General features: G+C 43.3%; 1 protein-coding gene across 5 annotated transcripts in view; it reads right to left on the bottom strand.

The window, feature by feature from the left end:
• Positions 1-21,484, bottom strand: part of ash1l (ASH1 like histone lysine methyltransferase) — a 51,916-nt gene that overhangs the window by 17,936 nt on the left and 12,496 nt on the right. For 3 of the 5 annotated variants that reach the window (XM_014142077.3, XM_014142081.3, XM_014142078.3), the window contains 10 exons: positions 19,288-19,957; positions 18,935-19,108; positions 18,709-18,803; positions 18,513-18,586; positions 18,207-18,252; positions 17,965-18,073; positions 17,522-17,728; positions 2,435-2,581; positions 835-943; positions 304-507 (listed from right to left, as the gene is read on the bottom strand). In XM_014142077.3, coding sequence (XP_013997552.3) covers positions 304-507; positions 835-943; positions 2,435-2,581; positions 17,522-17,728; positions 17,965-18,073; positions 18,207-18,252; positions 18,513-18,586; positions 18,709-18,803; positions 18,935-19,108; positions 19,288-19,957 — 1,835 coding nt within the window. The remainder of the gene's footprint in view (positions 1-303; positions 508-834; positions 944-2,434; positions 2,582-17,521; positions 17,729-17,964; positions 18,074-18,206; positions 18,253-18,512; positions 18,587-18,708; positions 18,804-18,934; positions 19,109-19,287; positions 19,958-21,484) is intronic. The other 2 variants (XM_014142083.3, XM_014142082.3) reach the window with 2 other exon arrangements.

A 21,484-nucleotide genomic window follows, 5' to 3' on the forward strand; every position in this document is an offset into this window, starting at 1 on the left:
CTTGGGAAAAGAAGGGGAGAGTTAGAGATAAGTATTTTTTTTTATAGAACCTTCCACGCCACAAAAAGATCCTTTGAGACAAAGAACCACAGTGTCCTACATACACACTGCCCCTTAAAATAAACTTAACCGGGTAGGAGACCGCACTCTAGGTTACAGAGCTAAAGAAATAGCAAAAACTGGACTGATTTAGGATCAGAATAGGTCTTTGTGCATTATGCACCGTATGCTGTGTAAAAATGGCCGACAACGGTAAATATCAAAAGACTCATTTACGGCAGCAGTAACAAGACACCTGATAACCTTTTTTTCTCTGACATTTCCTCCAGTCTCACTCCCTCTCTCCCTTACACGCACTCGTTTTTTCAGCTGGTGCTTGGACTTGCGTTTCTCCTTGAGTCGACCCAGCCGCCGTGCCCCGCCCGTCTTCCCAGGCATCCCGTTGATTCGCTGACTCTTCCCTCCAATGATACCCCGGCAGCCCTCAGAGCCACACTTACACACTTGCTGGAGAGAGAGAGGTGGGGGGCGAGAGAGAGAGTAAGCAGCAGTAGGAGGGAGAAGGTAAGGGGAGAGAAGGTCAAGGTATGAGATGACACAGAGGAATGTGTAGTGTGTGCCAGGAAAAGGGAACAGTGGGGAGAATTTAGATCAAAGATCGACACCCAGTTGAGCGCTCTTGGATGGTAAAATAACCAAGAGAGATGGGGGTAGCCTGGTCCCAGACCTGTTTGTGCTGGCTTGCCGTGGTAAAAACAGATCTGGAATCAGGTTAAGTTGTGTCTGTAACTGGGAGGGGATGGGAGAAGATGGTCGATGTGCAGCCACACCCACCTGCTCTTCGGTGTTGAAGGAGTGGAAGTTGTAGTCGTAGGTGAGCTCCGTGCCGCTGCTCATGTCCCTGAGGGCGAAGAGGCCGATCCTGTACACCCCATTCACCGACCTGCAGGAGCAACAGACAGGAGGGAAGAGAGTGAGCGGAAGGGAGAGCTCAGATTTGCCCAGGCAGGCTTTGAACTTGAGCATAGGGCACAGCCTGAGCATAGAGTTCTGGTCAAAAGTAGTGCACTATATAGGGAATAGGGTGCCAATTTGGAAGCATTCTTTCTTACTCTCCCTGCACAGTACAACCGTGTAGGCTGCACTTTCCCTTTGCTGTATAATTTTTCTTCCTGTGAGGACAAAAAGCAGTTGTTTCGGCACATTGTCTCTGGGCACTAGTACAGTTGTGTCCAAGGCCCCAGCTACCACGCCGTATAATCGCTCTTCTGTGACAAGACGGATGACAGGCCACGCTTCACACTGGAAATTCTCTATCCCTGTAGAATCTCTTATTCGAGGCCTGCTCCACACCACAGCAGAGAGACAGTTGTTAGATCGGTGTGTCCTAGTTTACCAACTGGAAGTTCACGAATGGCAAGGAGGAAAACAGGTAACCGTCTTTTCTCAACAGTCCTTAACCGTTTTTACGGTCTGCGTTCAGGCCCTTTTGGGGTTAAGTAGTGGGGTTTTTAACAATACTTTCAACAATTAAAAAGCTATTTGATCAACTTCAACTGTCCTCCAAGAGTTGCTGAAATTCCTCTTCCCTTAAAATGGTGGGATGAACTTGAGGTCCAATTTGCATTTTCATTCAAACCAACCAGACAAACGATAATAGTTATGTATCTTAGAGAAGGAACCAATGATTCAGAAGCCTGCTTAACCAGGTCTACAACTGTCGTGCTTGATCCTGACTGTGAGGTGTGCAATCCTGTAATAGTCTGCAGGTTGGTCAATTGGTTTATCTCAGTGAAAGGGCTTTAAACTGTTTAGTGTGGTAAACTCGGGCATAGTCCAGACGACGTGATCTTATCAGGTTATCGTGACAGAAGCAGACCATTAAGTGGAGAGGGTGAGGGGATTTTAGGTGCAGATTTACAAAGCGTCTGCGCCAGTATTAAGTTACCCCTCAGCAGTGAAAATCTAAGCGACAACTTGTCTGTTTTACTTCCTTTCAATTCCATCTCGTAACCTTGGTTTTACCTTGTGTTCTACCTTTCATGTATTATTCCCTGTCAAAAATAACAAGCTTGGTAGACACTTAGTAAATCATACTATTGTGTGTTAACAGACTGATTGTCTTCTGTACTAGAGAATTAGCTCCTCAACATTAGCTTAAGAGACAGTTTCCTGGAAACAGATATAGCCTCGTCTAGGACTAAGAAGCACTTTTAATGGGAGAATATCCATTGAACATGCATTTCGTTAAAGTACTGTGTCCGGTAAACTGTCCCTAGCTGAACCCCAAGCACTACTAGAGTTGTCATGTGTGGCTCAGTTGGTAGAGCATGGCGCTTTCAACGCCAAGGATAGTGGGTTCTATTCCCGCTCGGGCCACCCATACCAAAATATATGCATGCTAAATGGCATATTATTGTCCTACTAAACTCACCACTTCTGCATCTCACAGTTGGGTTCACAGCTATGGTTGATGAAGCGGGCCTCGTTGCCCATCCGGTAGCTGTCGATCACCATGCCGCTGTCCAGGTTCAGGCAGTATTGGCCGCTGTGGGCGAAGTACTGCTCCATCATGCGACTTCTACAGGACACAGAGGGTGGGGAAGAGCCACATTAAAAGATATAATAATACTATACAGCGTTTAGGAACACAGACTGACACTACAGAATCAGTCAAAAGTGCACAAAAATAGAATTATGATTTAACGGAAGAATACAATACATTTGGCCGTGAATCCTTCCCAACTTACACTTAAGTCAAATTTTCTCTTAGTCATAAATTGATGTCAATGGGAGACTAAGGGCTCTATATTTGGCTGGCGCTAAGGAAGCGCAAGGGCCTATTTATATAATGAATTTGAATTTGGAGGGCAGAAATTATTAAATATTAAAGAATTAGACCTCATTAAAGGCATCAGTCATACACAAGTTATACTTAAATCCGAACTGGTTCTCTAGCAAACATTTATTCCGATTACAACCGCTCACTTTCGGTTATTTGAAAACGAAATTTCCAAAATGTTTTTTTTTATGTACTGATTCCATGGCACATGGTTTATGAATTGACACGCAAAACGCCGTATTCAAAACTTTTAAATGATTATACAACATTCTTGCAACAATAGAATGTTATTTCTATGGGGGATACAACCTTCCCAGCTCTGCAGATTTTGCTGCGAAAAGGCAGAGTCATTTGAGCATTTATTTTGGTAGTGTCCATATGTAGCTTGTTTTTGGTCACAGGTCCAGGAATGGCTGAAGAATTGCAACATTTACCTGGAGCCAACTCTGCAGATAGAAAAACTGGGTGATTTGAAAAGTCAGTCAATTGATCAATAATATAATAACACTTTTAGCCAAAATCTTTTTCATTTACAATCTCTAGAAACTATTAGAATAGAAGGGTTCGGAACTTTTGTGAAACATCACAGCACAGTTGAAAAATATATGGCAAATTGAAATCCAATATGGATAATGTTATGAGATAGATGGGAGGAGTTTAATGGAGCTGCAGGGTGGGACTAATAACAAGATATCAAATTGTAAAATATACTGTGTCTGTAAAATGTATAGATTCAGAACTTTTGTTTAATAGAACAGTTATAAATATCTGGCAAATAGAATTCAAACTGGACAGACATCAGAAATAGATGGGAGAGGTGCAGGTTAGAGGAAGGCCAGGACTAAAAACAAACAAAATATAACTACTGTAAAATACATTATGTCCGTAAAAATGTACAGTGGGGGGAAAAAAGTATTTGATCCCCTGCTGATTTTGTACGTTTGCCAACTTACAAAGAAATGTTCAGTCTATAATTTTAATGGTAGGTTTATTTGAACAGTGAGAGACAGAATAACAACAAAATAATCCAGAAAAACACATGTTAAAAATGTTATAAAATGATTTGCATTTAAATGAGGAAAATAAGTATTTGACCCCTCTGCAAAACATGACTTAGTACTTGGTGGCAAAACCCTTGTTGGCAATCACAGAGGTCAGATGTTTTTTGTAGTTGGCCACCAGGTTTGCACACATCTCAGGAGGGATTTTGTCCCACTCCTCTTTGCAGATCTTCTCCAAGTCATTAAGGTTTCGAGGCTGACGTTTGGCAACTCGAACCTTCAGCTCCCTCCACAGATTTTCTATGGGATTAAGGTCTGGAGACTGGCTAGGCCACTCCAAGACCTTAATGTGCTTCTTCTTGAGCCACTCCTTTGTTGCCTTGGCTGTGTGTTTTGGGTCATTGTCATGCTGGAATACCCATCCACAACCCGTTTTCAATGAGCCTGGCTGAGGGAAGGATGTTCTCACCCAAGATTTGACGGTACATGAACCCCATCCATCGTCCCTTTGATGCAATGAAGTTGTCCTGTCCCCTTAGCAGAAACACCCCCAAAGCATAATGTTTCCACCTCCATGTTTGACGGTGGAGATGGTGTTCTTGGGGTCATAGGCAGCATTCTTCCTCCCCCAAACACGGCGAGTTGAGTTGATGCCAAAGAGCTCCATTTTGGTCTCATCTGACCACAACACTTTCACCCAGTTGTCCTCTGAATCATTCAGATGTTCATTGGCAAACTTCAGATGGGCATGTATATGTATTCTTGAGCAGGGGGACCTTGTGGGCGCTGCAGGATTTCAGTCCTTCACGGCGTAGTGTGTTACCAATTGTTTTCTTGGTGACTATGGTCCCAGCTGCCTTGAGATCATTGACAAGATCCTCCCGTGTAGTTCTGGGCTGATTCCTCACCGTTCTCATGATCATTGCAACCCCACAAGGTGAGATCTTGCATGGAGCCCCAGGCCGAGGGATATTGACAGTTCTTTTGTGTTTCTTCCATTTGCGAATAATCGCACCAAATGTTGTCACCTTCTCACCAAGCTGCTTGGCGATGGTCTTGTAGCCCATTCCAGCCTTGTGTAGGTCTACAATCTTGTCCCTGACATCCTTGGAGAGCTCTTTGGTCTTGGCCATGGTGGAGAGTTTGGAATCTGATTGATTGCTTCTGTGGACAGGTGTCTTTTTTTTTTTTTTACAGGTAACAAGCTGTGGTTAGGAGCACTCCCTTTAAGAGTGTGCTCCTAATCTCAGCTCGTTACCTGTATAAAAGACACCTGGGAGCCAGAAATCTTTCTGATTGAGAGGGGGTCAAATACTTATTTCCCTCATTAAAATGCAAATCAATTTATAACATTTTAGACATGCGTTTTTCTGGATTTTTGTTGTTGTTATTCTGTCGCTCACTGTTCAAATAAACCTACCATTAAAATTATAGACTGATCCTTTCTTTATCAGTGGGCAAACGTACAAAATCAGCAGGGGATCAAATACTTTTCCCCCCCACTGTATATAGTATGTATTACCTGGAAGTAGAAGCCGAAGTGCTGTTGTTTACTAGTTTACTCCAATTAGGGGAGGGGTGGTAGGGTTTGTGGGAAATGTATATATATGTGCAGGGTTGGGTAAATTACTTTCTAAATGTAATCAGATACGCTTACCAGTTACCTATCCAAAATTGTAAATTGGTAACTTTAGGTTGGGTAATCCAACCTAAACTGATTACATTCAGTTACGTTTAGATTACTTTCCCCTTAGGCATTAGAAGACAAAAATGTATGTTACCAATTGAACGACATCTATTGAAGGTTAAAGTTTACATAGCTGGCCATATATGGATGTTACATTATGGGTTGGTGATGTAGTGGTTCCTCCTTTAAAAATTGAGAGCTTACACCACGGGATATGGGAGGTAATTTGTGGTTTAGTACGGGACCCTACATCACCACTTCATTGCACCAGACCAGCGCAAGGGGGAGTTTGAGCACTGATTATGCTTTTGGTTCCTACTGTGTCTCTGACAATGAATGGGCGACATAAACCTAAATAGAAACTGATAATTGTGCACGACTTCAGTATTACTTACTAAAACTGTTGTTACACTAAAGTTTATTTTATTAGGATTATTTTGCTCTTACTGTAGGCCACTCCCGACCGGTCATGTTGTACAGCGCCCGAGGGGCGCAGCGGTCTAAGACACTGTGTTGCTACAGATACTGGTTCAAGACCCATGCCGGTCTTGACTGGGAGACCCATGAGATGACTGTAGGTTTTTCTCCCTCTAAAAATAGAAATAAACTGGCTTTATTTACAAATTAGTAACAATGTCTCACCCCATGTTCAAGAATGACCTTTTTCTTGCTAATTTTACATTATTTGAAAATAAAAATAAACAAAATATTTAAGGGGCATTGCATTAATAATGGCACTGACTAGGGAACCGTTCCTGCTGTTCTTAGTGCCAGTCTGCACGTTCAAACTAAAACAATGTAACTAATAATGGCATCTTTAGGCTTTCATTAATAAAACGATAAAAACACTTTCAAAATGCCAATGTTTATTTAGTTATGGATTCATAAATTATGGGAATAAATATCACTGAATTACAGAAATATCCTCCAATCCTCTATATGTAATTATTGGCGGAGAGTCACGTCATATTTTTCCATATACTGTAGGCGACATGAGTCTCACTTGTGTTGAGTAATGTGCTGTTAAAAGTGGTCTTGTTTATTTAAAGAGCATATTGATGTTAGAAGTAAAAGCCTACAACTATTTTAGCATAGACTGGTCTTGATAAATCAATGATACCTTTATTTTCACCGAAACTCCGTTTGGGTATTGGTTAGACTAGAATGATAAAATTTGGGTGTAGAAATGTTATGCTCTTAGTGTAACCTTTATTTAACTAGGCAAGTCAGTTAAGAAATTCTAATTTACAAGGGCAGCCTACTCCTTCCTCCCTGTCGGGGAATTAAACCCCGGTCTTCCGCAGGACACTGGATTCTTTAGCTAAATAGCCCAGTACTGTACTCCCGAGCGTCACGTTGTACAGCACCATATTTTCAGTTCCCAGAAACCCAGAGGGTTTTTCATTTTCCTTGGAATAGAAACACCATAACATTAATCCATTAAATCCCAAACTCTAAAAGTAATTAGAAAGGTATATACAAATTATTTGTGACATTGTGGTTACAATAAAGAATGTAAACAAGATGTAAACAAAACGCTTTGTTTTTATTTAGATTAGTGATGGACTGCTGGTGGCATTTTGACAAACACTTGTAGCCCGATTAGCAGGACAATACTCTTTATAGCCCGGCTACTGTAGGTATGAACATCCACTATACCTGCAATGTATTCAATGCTTAAGGACTCTGAAGTGTTACATTACTAACTCCAAACAGCAGTACAGTATTTCTTCATCAACATCTTTATGCTTTCGTTAATAAAATAATGATAAAAATACTCTTTCAAAATGCTGATGTTTATTTAGTTATGAATCCATAACGAACTAATATGGAAATAAATTGTCGCTGCTTACTGGAAAATACTCTTTCAAACACACGGTCATGTTGTACAGCTCCATTATGGCTATTAGCAGGGCTATATTTTGGCCTTTATGGGCGGTGCACAATTGGCCCAGCGTTTCCCTCCCTCTAAAAACAGAAATAAATGTTTGACTTTATTCAGATTACAATATTTCTTCTATTTTTAAAAAAACGAAACAACCTCCAAAATATAGTTATATATTATCAAGTTGATGACACGGTCATATAGCCGGCACCTGCATAAAGCTGAGTGACACTCATTCATTCATGGCTTTGGATCAAAATATTTCACTACCAACATTCTTTCTGATAGTCTTAAAGAAATGATTTGGTTATCCTGACCTAGACACCATGTACATAAAGTATTATAATAGCCCATGATGGGCTATTAGCAGGACAATATACCTTTACCAACACCTCTCTGTATTTTGATACTTTCCGGAGTGGATGGGGACTCCCGCAGTGCAAAATGCATTGCTGCAGATGCAGGTTCGATACCCGTGCCGGCCGCCATCAGGAGACCCATGAGGTGGCTTTTGGTTTTAATTTAAAATCCTCTATGTAATTATTGGCGGCGAGTCACGTCATTTTTCGATATACTGTAGGTCTACCATAAGCGACATGAGTCTCACTAGTGTTGGGTAATGTGCTGTTAAAAGAGGTGTAGCATATTAAAGTTAGAAGCAATAGCCTACAACTATTTTAGCACTGTTTCGTGCTGCTCTGAGACAAGCATAGGGACTGTTCTTGATAAATCAATTCGATTTTTATTTTCCCCCTGAAACTCTGTTTAGGTATTGGTTAAATATATATATTTTTTAAATTATTATTTACAAGGGCAGCCTACTCCTTCCTCCTTGTCCTTCCTCCCGCACGACATCGGGATTCTTTAGCTAAATAACTCAGCACTGTACTGCCGACCATCAAGTTGTATTTTTCCTCGCTCACTCAAGGTTAAATGAAAATGGAAATGAAATCTCCAAAATATTGTTACTTAAAAAAAAAGAAGTGATTATTATTAATTAATTAAGAATTATATAAAAAGTCCCTTAGATATTGTCACAGATCCTAACGGAAAATGCCCCTTAGATATTAATTTAGAATCCTCCAATAATGTAATTATTGGCGGAGAGTCACGTCATTGAAAAACATATTTGTAGATCTAGCATAGGCGAAATGAGTATTGGTTACACTACAATTAGGGTATGGAAATGTTATGCCCCTTAGATATTAATTTGGAATCCTCCAATCCTCTTATGCTGTAGCCTACTCCCGACTGTCACGTTGTTAAGCATAATATTTTCCATTTCATCCTAATGGAAACCATGAGGGTTTCATTTTTTTTTTCGGAATAGAAACACCAAAATATTAATCCAATTAAAACAAATTTCTTAAAATCAATCCCATATACTATGTAATTACAAAAAAAGGTTTTAAATTCTCAAGTAACACCAATATGGGAAACTACCAAATGCTTCTCAAAGTTGCCCTCTGGTGGCCAAACTAGCACTAACTTGCATTAACGTAAAAAATGACTGACAATTAAATAACGTACCATAGAATGCTGCAGCAGCCCGCAAGGTGTTCTGCAGTATGACACGACTTTTAAAGGAGGAACCACTGTAGGCTTCTAACCCATCACTTTCTACTGTAAATAATACAATTCAATTATATCTTAACATTTTAAAAAAACTAAGTCTATCAGAATTCCAGTCCTTCCAATAAATGTTATACTCCTTGATCTTCAAGAATAGGACTTGGAAATATGTAAGTATAGATTAGCCAAATTATCTTGCCTAAGCATAACCCCAAAACAAAGGGCTTATTAGCCAGCCCTACTCTGTTGTTTATGATGTTATCGTCATGGAGGACTGATTGTGCTCATTGATTCAAGTTGAAAAATAAATGTTTCGCTCATGGAATGGCATGCTTTGAGCACTACTGAAAAGTGCTATTACATGTGAAAAATGAATGCCATATGCTGCATTTGCTAATGGCCTAATGTTAATCTTTTTGTTGGTGACACTTTGATATATTGATAACATGCAGTTGTTTAAAAGAGCAAATCCCAGATGAAACAATAAAATGGTCGCCCCCGCCTCTGTTTTGGTAAAAAGCTGAGGGATGGGCCTGGAGAAACGTAACCACTCTCAGATTAATAGACAGAGCTATCGATGAAAGGACTGACCATCCATGACAGTGTTTGTTTACATTTACAATGTTTACAAACATTGGAGAAAACAAGCTTATATTTTGGGTTCTCATGAAGTGTGACAGTTGAACTAAGCTCGAGGCATTTATAAATTATATTCTTAAGAATCAATGGATATATCATTTATAAGTCCAAAAATGTACCAACTACATATGGCCCCTTTAAGTCTATAAAAAGTGTGCGAGTTTGAACATGTGTCCATTAGGCCAATGATTTTTCTTATCACCATGAATTAGATTGAGCAATAAAAGCATCCCTTTTATTCCATAGGCTGGGATCCGAACTATGCAGCTGTAGCAAGAGCACATTTTTCACTGGCTGCCCACTGGTTTCAAAATCAATGATTGATAGGCTGCTTAAACTTCTTGAATTCAACCATTGGGTTCAAACACATTTAGATTTGTGAACAGCCATCCACAACAATAGGTAAATGAGAGAGCAGCAGTGTGATTCACACCAATGCGCTGTGTTGATAACAATAAGTGATATCCGTGTGCCGTAGATTACGCCACTGCTGTCATCCTTACCTCCAAGCGTTTATTCAAATTGGATAATATTTGGATGCCGACACCAGTCGCACCATTGGAAGACATAGCTTGGACTATAGCATACAAAAGACAATTCCTGCGATCCATCAAACACATTTGGTGTCATCATAGTGGTCTGATTTATGGTCAGACTCACTCAACAAATTTAAACATATGCCTTTCTTCAATGCTGATTTGAATGTCATTGAAAAAACACAAGTGTCAAAGAGTTCTCAAACATCCTTTCTGAATTAAAAAGTAATCTAGTTTTTCAAAAGTATCCAATCAGATTACAAAAATGTTTTGCTGGTAACGTAAGGGATTATTGCTACAGGTTTTTTGTAATCCCTTACATGTAACGGATTATATATTATATGTAATCCGTTACTCCCCAACCCTGGGTATGTATGTGTATATCAAAATCTAATTTTATTGGTCGCATACACGTGACTAGCAGATGTTATTGCGGGTGTAGCGAAATGCTTGAACTTCTAAACTCAGCAAAAAAAAAGAAACGTCCCCTTTTCAAGACCTTGTCTTTCAAAGACAATTCATAAAAATCCAAATAACTTCAAAGATCTTCATTATAAAGGGTTTAACCACTGTTTCCCATGCTTGTTCAATGAACCATAAACAATTAATGAACATGCACCTGTGGAACTGTCATTAAGACACTAACAGCTTACAGAGTAGGCAATTAAGATCACAGTTATTAAAACTTAGGACACTAAAGAGGCCTTTCTACTGAAAAACACCAAAAGAAAGATGCCCAGGGCCTGCTCATCTGCGCGAACGTGCCTTTGGCATGCTGCAAGGAGGCATGAGGATTGCAGATGTGGCCAGGGCAATGAATTGCAATGTCTGTACTGTGAGACGCCTAACACAGTGGCAGACCAGATGTAACAACACCTGCACAGGATCGGTACATCTGAACATTACACCTGCGGGACAGGTAAAGGATGGCAACAACAACTGCCTGAGTTAGACCAGGAACACACAATCCCTCCATCAGTGCTCAGACTGTCTGCAATAGGCTGGACTGAGGGCTTGTAGGCCTGTTGTAAGGCAAGTCCTCACCAGACATCACCGTCAACAACGTCACCTATGGGCACAAACCCGTCGTCGTTGGACCAGACAGGACTGGCAAAACGTGCTCTTCACTGACAAGTCGCAGTTGTCTCACCAGGGGTGATGGTCGGATTCGCGTTTATCGTCGAAGGAATGAGCGTTACACCAAGGCCTGTACTCTGGATTGGGATCGATTTGTAGGTGGAGGGTCTGAGACAGTGTGACAGAGCATCATCAGACTGAGCTTGTTGACATTGCAGGCAATCTCCATGCTGTGCATTACAGGGAAGACATCTTCCTCCCTCATGTGGTACCTTTCCTGCAGGCTCATCCTGACATGACCCTCCAGCATGACAATGCCACCAGCCATACTGCTTGTTCTGTGCGTGATTTCCTGCAAGACAGGAATGTCAGTGGCCAGCGAAGAGCCCGGATCTCAATCACATTCAGCACGTCTGGGACCTGTTGGATCGGAGGGTGAGGGCTGGGGCCATTCCCCCAGAAATGTCTGGAAACTTGCAGGTGCCTTGGTGGAAGAGTGGGGTAAAATCTCACAGCAAGAACTGGCAAATCTGGTGCAGTCCACGAGGAGGAGATGCACTGCAGTACTTAATGCAGCTGGTGGCCACACCAGATACTGACTGTTACTTTTAAATTTTGACCCCCCTTTTGTTCAGGGACACATTATTCCATTTCCGTTAGTCACATGTCTGTGGAACTTGTTCAGTTTATGTCTCAGTTGTTGAATCTTATGTTCATACAAATATTTACACATGTTAAATTTGCTCAAAATAAACAGTTGACAGAGGACGTTTCTGTTTTTGCTGATATATACACTGCTCAAAAAAATAAAGGGAACACTTAAACAACAGAATGTAACTCCAAGTCAATCACACTTCTGTGAAATAAAACTGTCCACTTAGGAAGCAACACTGATTGACAATAAATTTCACATGCTGTTGTGCAAATGGAATAGACAACAGGTGGAAATTATAGGCAATAAGCAAGACACCCCCAATAAAGGAGTGGTTCTGCAGGTGGTGACCACAGACCTCTTCTCAGTTCCTATGCTTCCTGGCTGATGTTTTGGTCACTTTAGAATGCTGGCGGTGATTTCACTCTAGTGGTAGCATGAGACGGAGTCTACAACCCACACAAGTGGCTCAGGTAGTGCAGCTCATCCAGGATGGCACGTCAATGCGAGCTGTGGCAAGAAGGTTTGCTGTGTCTGTCAGCGTTGTGTCCAGAGCATGGAGGCGCTACCAGGAGACAGGCCAGTACATCAGGAGACGTGGAGGAGGCCGTAGGAGGACAACAACCCAGCAGCAGGACCGCTACCTCCGCCTTTGTGCAAGGAGGAGCATGAGGAGCACTGCCAGAGCCCTTTAAAATGACCTCCAGCAGGCCACAAATGTGCATGTGTCAGCTCAAACGGTAAGGAACAGACTCCATGAGGGTGGTATGAGGGCCCGACGTCCACAGGTGGGGGTTGTGCTTACAGCCCAACACCGTGCAGGACGTTTGGCATTTGCCAGAGAACACCAAGATCGGCAAATTCGCCACTGGCGCCCTGTGCTCTTCACAGATGAAAGCAGGTTCACACTGAGCACATGTGACAGACGTGACAGAGTCTGGAGACGCCGTGGAGAACGTTCTGCTGCCTGTAACATTCTCCAGCATGACCGGTTTGGCGGTGGGTCAGTCATGGTGTGGGGTGGCATTTCTTTGGGGGGGCCGCACAGCCCTCCATGTGCTCGCCAGAGGTAGCCTGACTGCCATTAGGTACCGAGATGAGATCCTCAGACCCCTTGTGAGACCATATGCTGGTGCGGTTGGCCCTGGGTTCCTCCTAATGCAAGACAATGCTAGACCTCATGTGGCTGGAGTGTGTCAGCAGTTCCTGCAAGAGGAAGGCATTGATGCTATGGACTGGCCCGCCCATTCCCCAGACCTGAATCCAATTGAGCACATCTGGGACATCATGTCTCGCTCCATCCACCAATGCCACGTTGCATCACAGACTGTCCAGGAGTTGGCAGATGCTTTAGTCCAGGTCTGGGAGGAGATCCCTCAGGAGACCATCCGCCACCTCATCAGGAGCGTGCCCAGGCGTTGTAGGGAGGTCATACAGGCACGTGGAGGCCACACACACTACTGAGCCTCATTTTGACTTGTTTTAAGGACATTACATCAAAGTTGGATCAGCCTGTAGTGTGGTTTTCCACTTTAATTTTGAGTGTGACTCCAAATCCAGACCTCCATGGGTTGATAAATTGGATTTCCATTGATTATTTTTGTGTGATTTTGTTGTCAGCACATTCAACTATGTAAAGAAAAAAGTATTTAATAAGATTATTTCTTTCATTCAGATCTAGGATGTGTTATTTTAGTGTTCCCTTTATTTTTTTGAGCAATATATATATATGTGTGTGTGTGTGTGTGTGTGTGTGTGTGTGTGTGTGTGTGTGTGTGTGTGTGTGTGTGTGTGTGTGTGTGTATGTATATATACACACACACTATTGTGTGTGGGGTAGAAAGATGAGGTAGTCATTTAAGAAAATCATGTTAAACACTTGTTTCACATGGAGTCCATGCAATTTATGTAAGTTATTACTACTACTGTTTACTCTTGAACATATTCCGGCTTCCCATAACGAAGGGGTTGAATAATTATACACTCAAGACATTTCAGCTTCTCATTTTTAGTTAATCAAGTTTAACATTATGGGTATTGCATGTAGGCCAGTGACACAAAAAAAATCTACTTAAACCATTTTAAATTCAGACAAAAACAAGAAAATGCGGTCAAGGGGTGTGAATTGTTTTTAAGGCACATATACAAAGCCCCTCGGAAAGTATTCAGACCCCTTGACTTTTTCCACATTTTGTTACGTTACAGCCTTATTATAAAACAAATGTTTATTTTTGAAATATCACCCTCAATCTTTACACAATACCCCATAATGACAAAGAAAACAGGTTTTTAGAAATGCTTGCTAATTTATAAAAAATTCCAAACTGAAATATCACATTTACATAAGTATTCAGACCATTTACTCAGTACTTTGTTGAAGCACCTTTGGCAGCGATTACAGCATTGAGTCTCCTTGGGTATTACACTACAAGCTTGGTACACCTATCTATTTGGAGAGTTTCTCCCATTTTTCTTTGCAGATCTTCTCTAGCTCTGTCAGGTTGGATGGGGAGCGTTGCTGCACAGCTATTTTCAGGTCTTTCCAGAGATGTTCGATCGGGTTCAAGTCCGGGCTCTGGCTGGGCCACTCAAGGACATTCAGATGACTTGTCCCGAAGCCACTCCTGTGATGTCTTAGCTGTGTGCTTATGGTCACTGTCCGGTTGGAAGATGAACCTTCGCCCCAGTCGGAGGTCCTGAGCGCTCTTGAGCAGGTTTTCATCAAGGATCTCTCTTGGAGACTAGGCAGGATCGAGGGAAAGATGAACAGAGCAAAGTACAGCGATATCCTTGATGAAAACCTGCTCCAGAGCACTCAGACTGGGGGGAAGGTTCACCTTCCAACAGGACAGCGACCCGAAGCACACAGCCAAGACAACACAGGAGTGGCTTCGGGACAAGTGATCTGAAAGGCCTTGGAGTGGCCCAGCCACCGCCCAGACTTGAACATCTCTGGAGAGACCTGAAAATAGCTGTGCAGCGACACTCCCCATCCAACCTGACAGCGCTTGAGAGGATCTGCAGAGAAGAATGTGAAAAACTACCCAAATACAGGTATGACAAGCTTGTAGCATCATACAGAAGAACACTCGAGGCTGTAATCTCCGCCAAAGGTGCTTCAACAAAGTACTAAGTAAAGAGTCTGAATACTTATGTTAATGTGATAGTTTTTTTATTTGATAAAATTTGCTAAAATAATTTTAAAAAATAAAACTGTTCTTGCTTTGTCATTATGGGTTGTTGTGTGTAGCTTGATGAGGGGGGAAAAAACGATTTAATCAAATTTTGAATAAGTCTAACGTAACAAAATGTGGAAAAAGTCAAGGGGTCTGAATACTTCCCGAACGCACTGTATATATGAGCCCAAGTCCCCCCCCCCCCCAAAAAGCTGATTTAAAATGATTGTGCCATTATATGATACATAGCCTACTGCATATTACACATGGCAGAAAAACAAAGAAATACCTATTTAAGATATTTGGTACATAATGGTCTAGCCTAAATTAAACAAATTCAGATTTAGCCTACAAATTTGTGCATTTTATTTTGACTAGTTTAGTAATTTCATAATTAATAGACGGACACATTACCTTTAGCTACAGAATATCTCACCACCGTGAGTTTCCATCTCCTCCCCTCTCTCCTTCATTCCTTTCTTCAGCACTCAGAGAGGGGGGCTGTCAACAGTTTAATGAAATGTTTCATTGTTAAAACATGTTACTATCGATGTTGCCAAACAGATTTCACTTGGTTTCCCAAATTAAGCACTGGGTAGCTGCAGGAACAGGGTTGGAGAGCCCATGGCATACAGAGTTCGGGCGGAATATCCCCTGTCACGGAGCAAAATTACCGGAGTAGACTACCAGACTTGAGTTAAAAACGTACTGGCGGGAAAGTGGCCTCCATTCACTATCCCGGAAGTCTTTTTGTCTTGCCCATTTGATAATGGGCCATTCCAAATCGAAATAAATGTTACATATTAGTAAAGTCAAAATTAAATTGAGGATAGTATGATGGGTGAAAATATGATCACTTGATGAGAGAACAGCATGTGCAGCTTGAGACAAGGAACAGAGTCCAAGCTTTTTTTTGCCACTTTCTCAAATCATCAATAGCCTGTAGTCGCATCATGGAGCCGATACATTGTTTGATTTCTAAGGCATACCTAAATACACAACTTGAAGCAACCACATATTTAGCCATGAAGCATGTTCTGATTGGTCAGCGAGGGGTCATGCCTCGACACACCTACAACTTGTTAATTTATCAAAACCCAGCCCTTACCCGCCACCGCCAGCTACTACACTCATAATTCTGGTTGTGAACATAGCGCTACCCCCAGCGCTAAGATTTACCAATGCGTTACGTTTGTTAATAAAATAGAGCACAAAGTGAAAATGTGACTTGTGGAAGTTAGGATTTGTCCCTTAATGCATACACACATACACTACATGGCCAAAAGTATGTCAACATCTAATTTGAAATTCATGGCCGTTAATATGGAGTTCATCACCCCTTCGCTGCTACAAGTCTCCACTCTTCTAGGAAAGCTTTCCACAAGATGTTGGAACGTCGCTGTGGGGACTTGCTTCCATTCAGCCACAAAAGCATTAGTGAGGGCGGGCAATGATGTTGGGCGATTAGGCTTGGCACACAGTCGGCATCCAATTAATCCCAAAAGCGTTCGATGGGGTTGAGGTCAGGGCTCAAGTTCTTCCACACCGATCTTGACAAACCATTTCTATACGGACCTCACTTTGTCATGCTGAAACAGGAAAAGGACCCTCCCCAAACTGTTGCCAAAGTTGGAAGCACAGGATCATCTAGAATGTTATTGTATGCTGTAGCGTTAAGATATCCCTTCACTGGAACTAAGGGGCCTAGCCCCACCCATGAAAAACAGCCCCAGACCACTATTCCTCCACCAAACTTTACAGTTGGCACAATGCATTGGGGCAGGTAGGGTTCTCTTGGCATCCGCCAAACCCAGATTAATTGAAGCATAATTATTGAACTCATCACTCTAGAGAATACTTTTCCACTGCTCCAGAGTCCAATGGCGATGAGCTTTACACCACTCCGGCCGATGCTTGGCATTGCGCATGGTGATCTTAGGCTTGTGTGCGGCTGCTCGGCCATGAAAACCCATTTCATAAAGCTCCCAACAAACAGTTCTTGGACTGACGTTTCTTCCAGAGGCAGTTTGGAACTTAGTATTGAGTGTTACAACCGAGGACGATTTATAAGCGCTCCGCTACTCGGCGGCCCCGTTCTATAAGCTTTTGTGGTCTAAAATGTTGCGGCTGAGCCGTTGCTGCTCCTAGACGTTTCCACTTCAGAATAACAGCACTAAAACTTGACTAGGGCAGCTCTAGCAGGGCAGAAATTGTACGAACTTACTTGTTGGAAAGTTGGCATCCTATAACAGTGTCACGTGGAAAGTCACTGAGCTCTTCAGTAAGGCCATTCTACTGCCAATGTTTGTCTATGGAGATTGCATGTCTGTGTGCTCGATTTTATACACGTCAGCAACGGGTGTGACTGAAATTGACGAATCCACTAATTTCAAGGGATGTCCACATACTTTTGTATATATAGTGTATTAATACATGCATTCAAATCAATCTCACCTGAACTCGTGCTCGCTGACGACCTCTCCCAGGTATTCGATGATGAACTGGCCTGAGCGGAGGGGCTCCTTGGTGCGGATGCCCCAACCCTTGCCCTCGGCACGGAAGCGCTCCAGGCACTGCACCCACTCATGCCTCTGGATGTGCTGATTGTCGCACTGCTCCGCGCAGGGACAGGTGCCGGGGGAGCACTCGGCAAAGCTCATCCTGAGGGAATCGAAGAAAATAATTATTACTGCAAAATGCGAGACACCAAGATTCTTTAATCATGCTGAATTCAATTCACATCGTGAGATGCTATTCCAAGGCAGGTGTCTGAATATTGATGTAAATTGAAAACCCATGCAGGTTTGAACAAGTTTTCCTTGTAGATAAACATAGCACTTCAGGGAGCATATACCAGTGTGTGGGTCAATTTTTATCTCCAATGCCAGTGTTTATACCTGTTGAGGCATTCGTCAAGGCAGCCTCTGTCTACGGCTTCCCCGGAAGGCCTGCAGTTACAGGTGGTGGCTTCATAACCTGAGACAGGCTTCACATCCACATAGACGTCTACAGCGGACACAGGTTACACAAGGTCAGATACACAATAGCTTGACCAGATTACGGCTGCCTTAATGCTCAGCATGAAATAGTGTTCGGTTACGTTATTATTGACTGGACCTTAGAAAGAGTGTGAACTCACTTGATCTGATCTTTTTATAAAGGGGGACGTCAGGCTTCTCGTAGAGCTAAAATGACCAGGAAATGTAGGTTATTACATCATAAGTAGCCTTGTCCGAGCCAGAACTGCCCATAGGCTCCTGGACTATCTCCTGTTTTTGTAGAGTGAGGAAGCTTGATGTTCAAGTACACCTGCTGGACAGGACGCTAGTCTATCGCAGGCCTTACGTCTTAAAAAGAGACAAACCCTTACATAGATTGAACAAATTCCTATTATAGTTTGTCGACTCTGAAGGAACAACACTTAGCAGTGAACATAAGTGATCACCTGGTCATGTTTCCACAGCCACAAGATGTCATAAGGCAACTGGAAATCAATGCGCTTCTGTCTTAGGTACTTTCCTGAAAGAGGGTGGGGGGGGTCAGAAAACAACAGAATGCGTGAGGGGAACGAGGGAGTTGATTTTAAGACACAGTAACATGTCATGACAAAATGTGTGTTTTTGCGTGCAAAGGACACTCACCGACATGGATGGGGGCAGGAAAAAGCCCGTACTCGTGTTCCCCAGGTGTGTACTCCAGTTTCTCTTTCTTCAGTTGCAGGATCTGACTGCGAGGACTGAAAGAAACAGGGACAAAAAAAATAAGAGCGAGTGAGATGTCCATAAATGCCCTAAATATTACTGGTTTGACCTTTGGTAAGCAAACGGGTTATCCAGATTTTAAGTCTGGCACAATTATGGGACCCACTCCGCAGTCTTGTACACATCAGAGTAGAGCCCCGCTTTTTGGTACTTTTTCTTTGGAGGCCTGGCTGCCCTCTTCTCCCGTAGGCTGGTTATAGGCATGGGTGGAGCTTGTTCCATGGAGACGGTGCCTGGTGGTTCCGGGGAGGAGGGGCCATCTGGTTTCCCCTCCAAAGCACTGAAATAGAATCAAGACTCACTTTAAAGTAATGACTGGCTTGATAGACTCTCCTATATATACACACAGCTGCTATGATCTAAGATTAGCACTGCCTATGAAAGTAAGCAGCATCATGATCACAGTGCTCACTGTTGAGGCTGCAATCACGTGTTGGCCTGCGGTGGTGGTGGTTTTACCTGCGAAAGCGCTGCAGCTCCTCTTGGGTGAGCCAGTCTCTTCCTCCCCCAGCTCTGGACCTCATCCCCAGGCCTCCCAGGTTCACCTCCCTGTCCAGCGCTCGTTCCTCCACCTCCTCACCCTCCCCTACCTCCTCACCCTCCCCTTCCTCCTTCTCTTCATCCTCATCTCTCTCCCAGTGGTTCCTCTTCTGGCCTTTCCTGCGCTGGCCCTGGACCACCGACTCGATCGCGTCTGTCACCGTGTCCTCTTTACACGCTCCTCCCCCTGACCCTCCTCCTCGGTCCCGGTGCCTGGTCTGGGTCACTTCAGCCGGAGGGGGCAGCGATGGGGGTGGGGAGGGCAGGGGATGCTTCCTGGGGCGCCCGGGGCCCCTCTTCTTGACCACGTTGTTGCCTGTCCTCGCCTGTCTCTGGAGCTTCTTGGCGCGGAGGATCTTGTTGACGTGGTGCAGGCTGTGTTTGGAGGGCTGGGCCCGGTGGGAGTGGTTCTGCGGGGAGGCATCCTTGTCCAGGCAGCAGCCCTGGGAGGGTGAGTCGTGGCCGCAGTGGGAGAGGCAGGCGGAGGAGGAAGAAAGGGAGTGGAACAGAGGGTGGTGGTTGTGGTGCTGCATGAGGTGGTCCTCAGGGGCAGAGTGGTCGCCTCGGGTCTGGACACCTGATGTATTGCCTGCACATAAACAGACAAGGACAGAGAAGGGGGGGGGGGGGGAGAAGTAGATGATAAACATAGGAATAAGCTGCAACGTGACACTTATGAACTTGTATTTATTCCAAGTCCTAGCTTACTTCCACTGTTAGGCCGATAACTAGCCTCCGTCTTTTAATGCTGCCTAATAATTATCAAGGCTTAAATCTTAAATTGAAAAGAAATTAATCCATTTCACATCCACTGCCAAATCCTTCACCAAAATGCAGTTTATTACAGATAGACACATAGGCTAGGCCCACCTCACCAAACTGAAACGCAACGTCACGTAATGAACAATGACGTCAGACTTTTTCAGCTTACCGCATTTAGTCCACTCACATTACTTATAGTAGCACCGTTCACTAAAAGGGGAAAGTGTCAGTTTGCCCAATCAGCACCTGGGCACTCCACCGCTCCCCATCCCCTCTGCTGCTTCTCCCCACGTTTCTCTCCTCTGGTTCACACTCCTGTGTGAGGTTCTTCCACCCTCCACCTCCCTGCCGACTAGGCTACCTCCATGGTGGTGGTGCAGTCTGACCGCTGGACGACCCTGTGTCCTGAGCTCTAATCCTGGATTACCCTGGCTGGGTTCAAACTACACCATGCTGCCTGCTTACCTCACCAGGAGCCTTCCACCCAAGCGGGCCTGGCCTCCTCACACATGCACAGTAACACAGACACACACCCATCGCTCAGTCAAAGGCAGCTTGATGAAGCAGAATCATTACCCAAAGCACTCAGACTTACCTGTCCAGCTATATTAGCTGTGTACACAGGGATCTAAGACAGACAGAAGCAGCCTTTCAGTTTGACAGCTTTGATGGGGAAGGAAGCCTACCAAATATAGCCTGTAACAAAACATCCAGCTCAACTATCACGACAAGACTTTTCTTACCATTGTTACGGACAAAACATCAGGCTGTATATTGTACAAGGCTACAATGACAACCACACACAAAGCAGGGCCGTTTATGTAATTATGGTTTTTTTTCTGCCAAGTCCTTAATAACAGGTTAGGGCTATCTAATGTCAGGGCCGGTGGAGGGTAGATGTACGTACAAGGGATGGCATTGTGTCCCTCCAAGGGATTTCTAAAGGGTATATTGAGTCATTGAACGCTGCGATTCAGCAGAGATAACGGATATGTCCCAAATGGCACCCTATTCTATAGCACACTACTTTTAACCAAGGCTCTGGTCAGAAGTAGTGCACTATAAAGGGAATAGGGTGAAATTTGGGACAGAGTGCTCAGTGCTCACTATGCCATATGGTGGTTTGTAAAGGGGTCACTGCACGGACACATAACCCTGGAATCAATACTGCCACTAATGGCTATGCATACAAGGCCAATTTCACTATTTATTGCCAAGAAATGAAGCTAAGCGACATCATTCAATCCAAACAGAAACCGCTGAATTCTTGAAGCACCAGCAGCGGAACTATTTTTTGAAGTGAACTTGGTGCACAATTAAATAACCTTCACAATGTCAGATTCAATTTGGGTCG

Source organism: Salmo salar, chromosome 14 (assembly GCF_965601325.2).
Source record: "Salmo salar chromosome 14, fSalSal1, whole genome shotgun sequence".
NCBI classification, from domain to species: Eukaryota; Metazoa; Chordata; class Actinopteri; order Salmoniformes; family Salmonidae; genus Salmo; species Salmo salar.